The sequence below is a fragment of the Etheostoma spectabile genome, chromosome 21, assembly GCF_008692095.1.
Source record: "Etheostoma spectabile isolate EspeVRDwgs_2016 chromosome 21, UIUC_Espe_1.0, whole genome shotgun sequence".
Taxonomy (NCBI): domain Eukaryota; kingdom Metazoa; phylum Chordata; class Actinopteri; order Perciformes; family Percidae; genus Etheostoma; species Etheostoma spectabile.
The window spans coordinates 13,703,126-13,704,535 of NC_045753.1; the positions used below are offsets into that span (position 1 = coordinate 13,703,126).

The 1,410-nt window shown below is 38.7% G+C and overlaps 1 protein-coding gene across 2 annotated transcripts in view; it reads left to right on the forward strand.

Annotated features, from left to right (window-relative positions):
* The window catches only part of ttyh2 (tweety family member 2), a 60,743-nt gene that overhangs the window by 34,845 nt on the left and 24,488 nt on the right, over window positions 1–1,410 (forward strand). For both annotated transcript variants that reach the window (XM_032502608.1, XM_032502609.1), the window contains exon 5: window positions 334–429. In XM_032502608.1, the coding sequence (XP_032358499.1) occupies window positions 334–429 (96 nt within the window). The remainder of the gene's footprint in view (window positions 1–333; window positions 430–1,410) is intronic.

Below are 1,410 nucleotides of genomic sequence, written 5' to 3' on the forward strand. Positions count from 1 at the left end.
ACACACACACACACACACACACCCATCAGATGACAGCGTGTATCTATTGAGGTGAAAATAAGCGAGATACTCTCCCCTCCTGGTTTTTAACTTTCAATTATTTCTGTCACAGTGCTTTAAAAAAACAAATGTTTTATGACAAGACACATATGCAGTTTACACTGATAATGCTAAAAGAGTACCACTTAAAATATTCATAAATTGTGGGTTGTCGATTTCAGACAAAGGTAGACTATGTTACATGCAACCGTAATTTCCCTTCACATCTCTTCTTACTTTGCAAGGACATGCATTCATTTTTTTACAGTCTATGGTCTCGTTCTGTCTCTGCAGGTGGCTCACCTACCTGCTGATCCTCATCCTGGACCTGATCATCTGCCTGCTGACCTGTCTGGGGCTGGCCAAGCAGTCTCGCTGGCTGCTGACAACGTGAGTCTAATTTACTCACTGTAAAACTGAACTATTTATAGAGGAAATAGCAGTTTTTTGTTTACAAAAAAAGGAACAATCGGCTTTATGTTTTTTTAATGTGTGGTCTTCCAAAGGCAGAGAGTGCAGAGGCAGTGGCAGGATGTATGCAAGGAGTAGTTGATTGGGAGATTAGATGACCTAAGTAAATGCCAACTAACTGGGAGACAGCATGGAAACATTCATTTAGTTTTAGTCACATTTGTGCTGCTGCAGCAGCTGCTACAGATTCAATTAGTCCAGATGTTACAACATGGAACTGAATGTGCACATTGTAACAAAATGCTCACTTTTCTTGTCTTAGCTAAAACTAGACCCCATTTATAGTTTCAGATACTCCTAGATGCATGTACTTTAATCAATTTATAATAGACAAGCTGAATTTACAGTTAAACACCCTCTCATCCACATCTTGTTGTCCTGATAGACTAATTTTTTTATTGATGAGTTCAAAAAAATCTATGCTGTGCTTTACAGCATAGATTCAACACATTCAAACCCGTCCAAATTTTCTTGGTAGAATAGAGACCAATCTGGCAACACTGACTTGTCGTATTGTTTCTGCAGTCTGCTGATTCAAACAGATTATAGTGTTATATGCTTCATTCAACACCTTTCAAATTGGCTAGTAACTTTACAATGTTAACTGCCAAAGTAGAAAGTTAATTTTTACCTGAATTCGGCCGGTTGGCAGGTGTCAATGTAATATATAATATATTGAATTTAATATATTATATATATATATACACTATATATACTTCTTCAAAGTAGCCACCCTTGCTCTGATTACTGCTTTACACACTCTTGGCATTCTCTTGATGCCCTTCAAGAGGGAGTCACCTAAAATGGTTTCCCAACAGTCTTGAAGGAGTCCCCGAGATGCTCAGCACTTGTCGGCCATTTTGCCTTCACTCTGTGGTCCAGCTCACCCCAAACCATCTC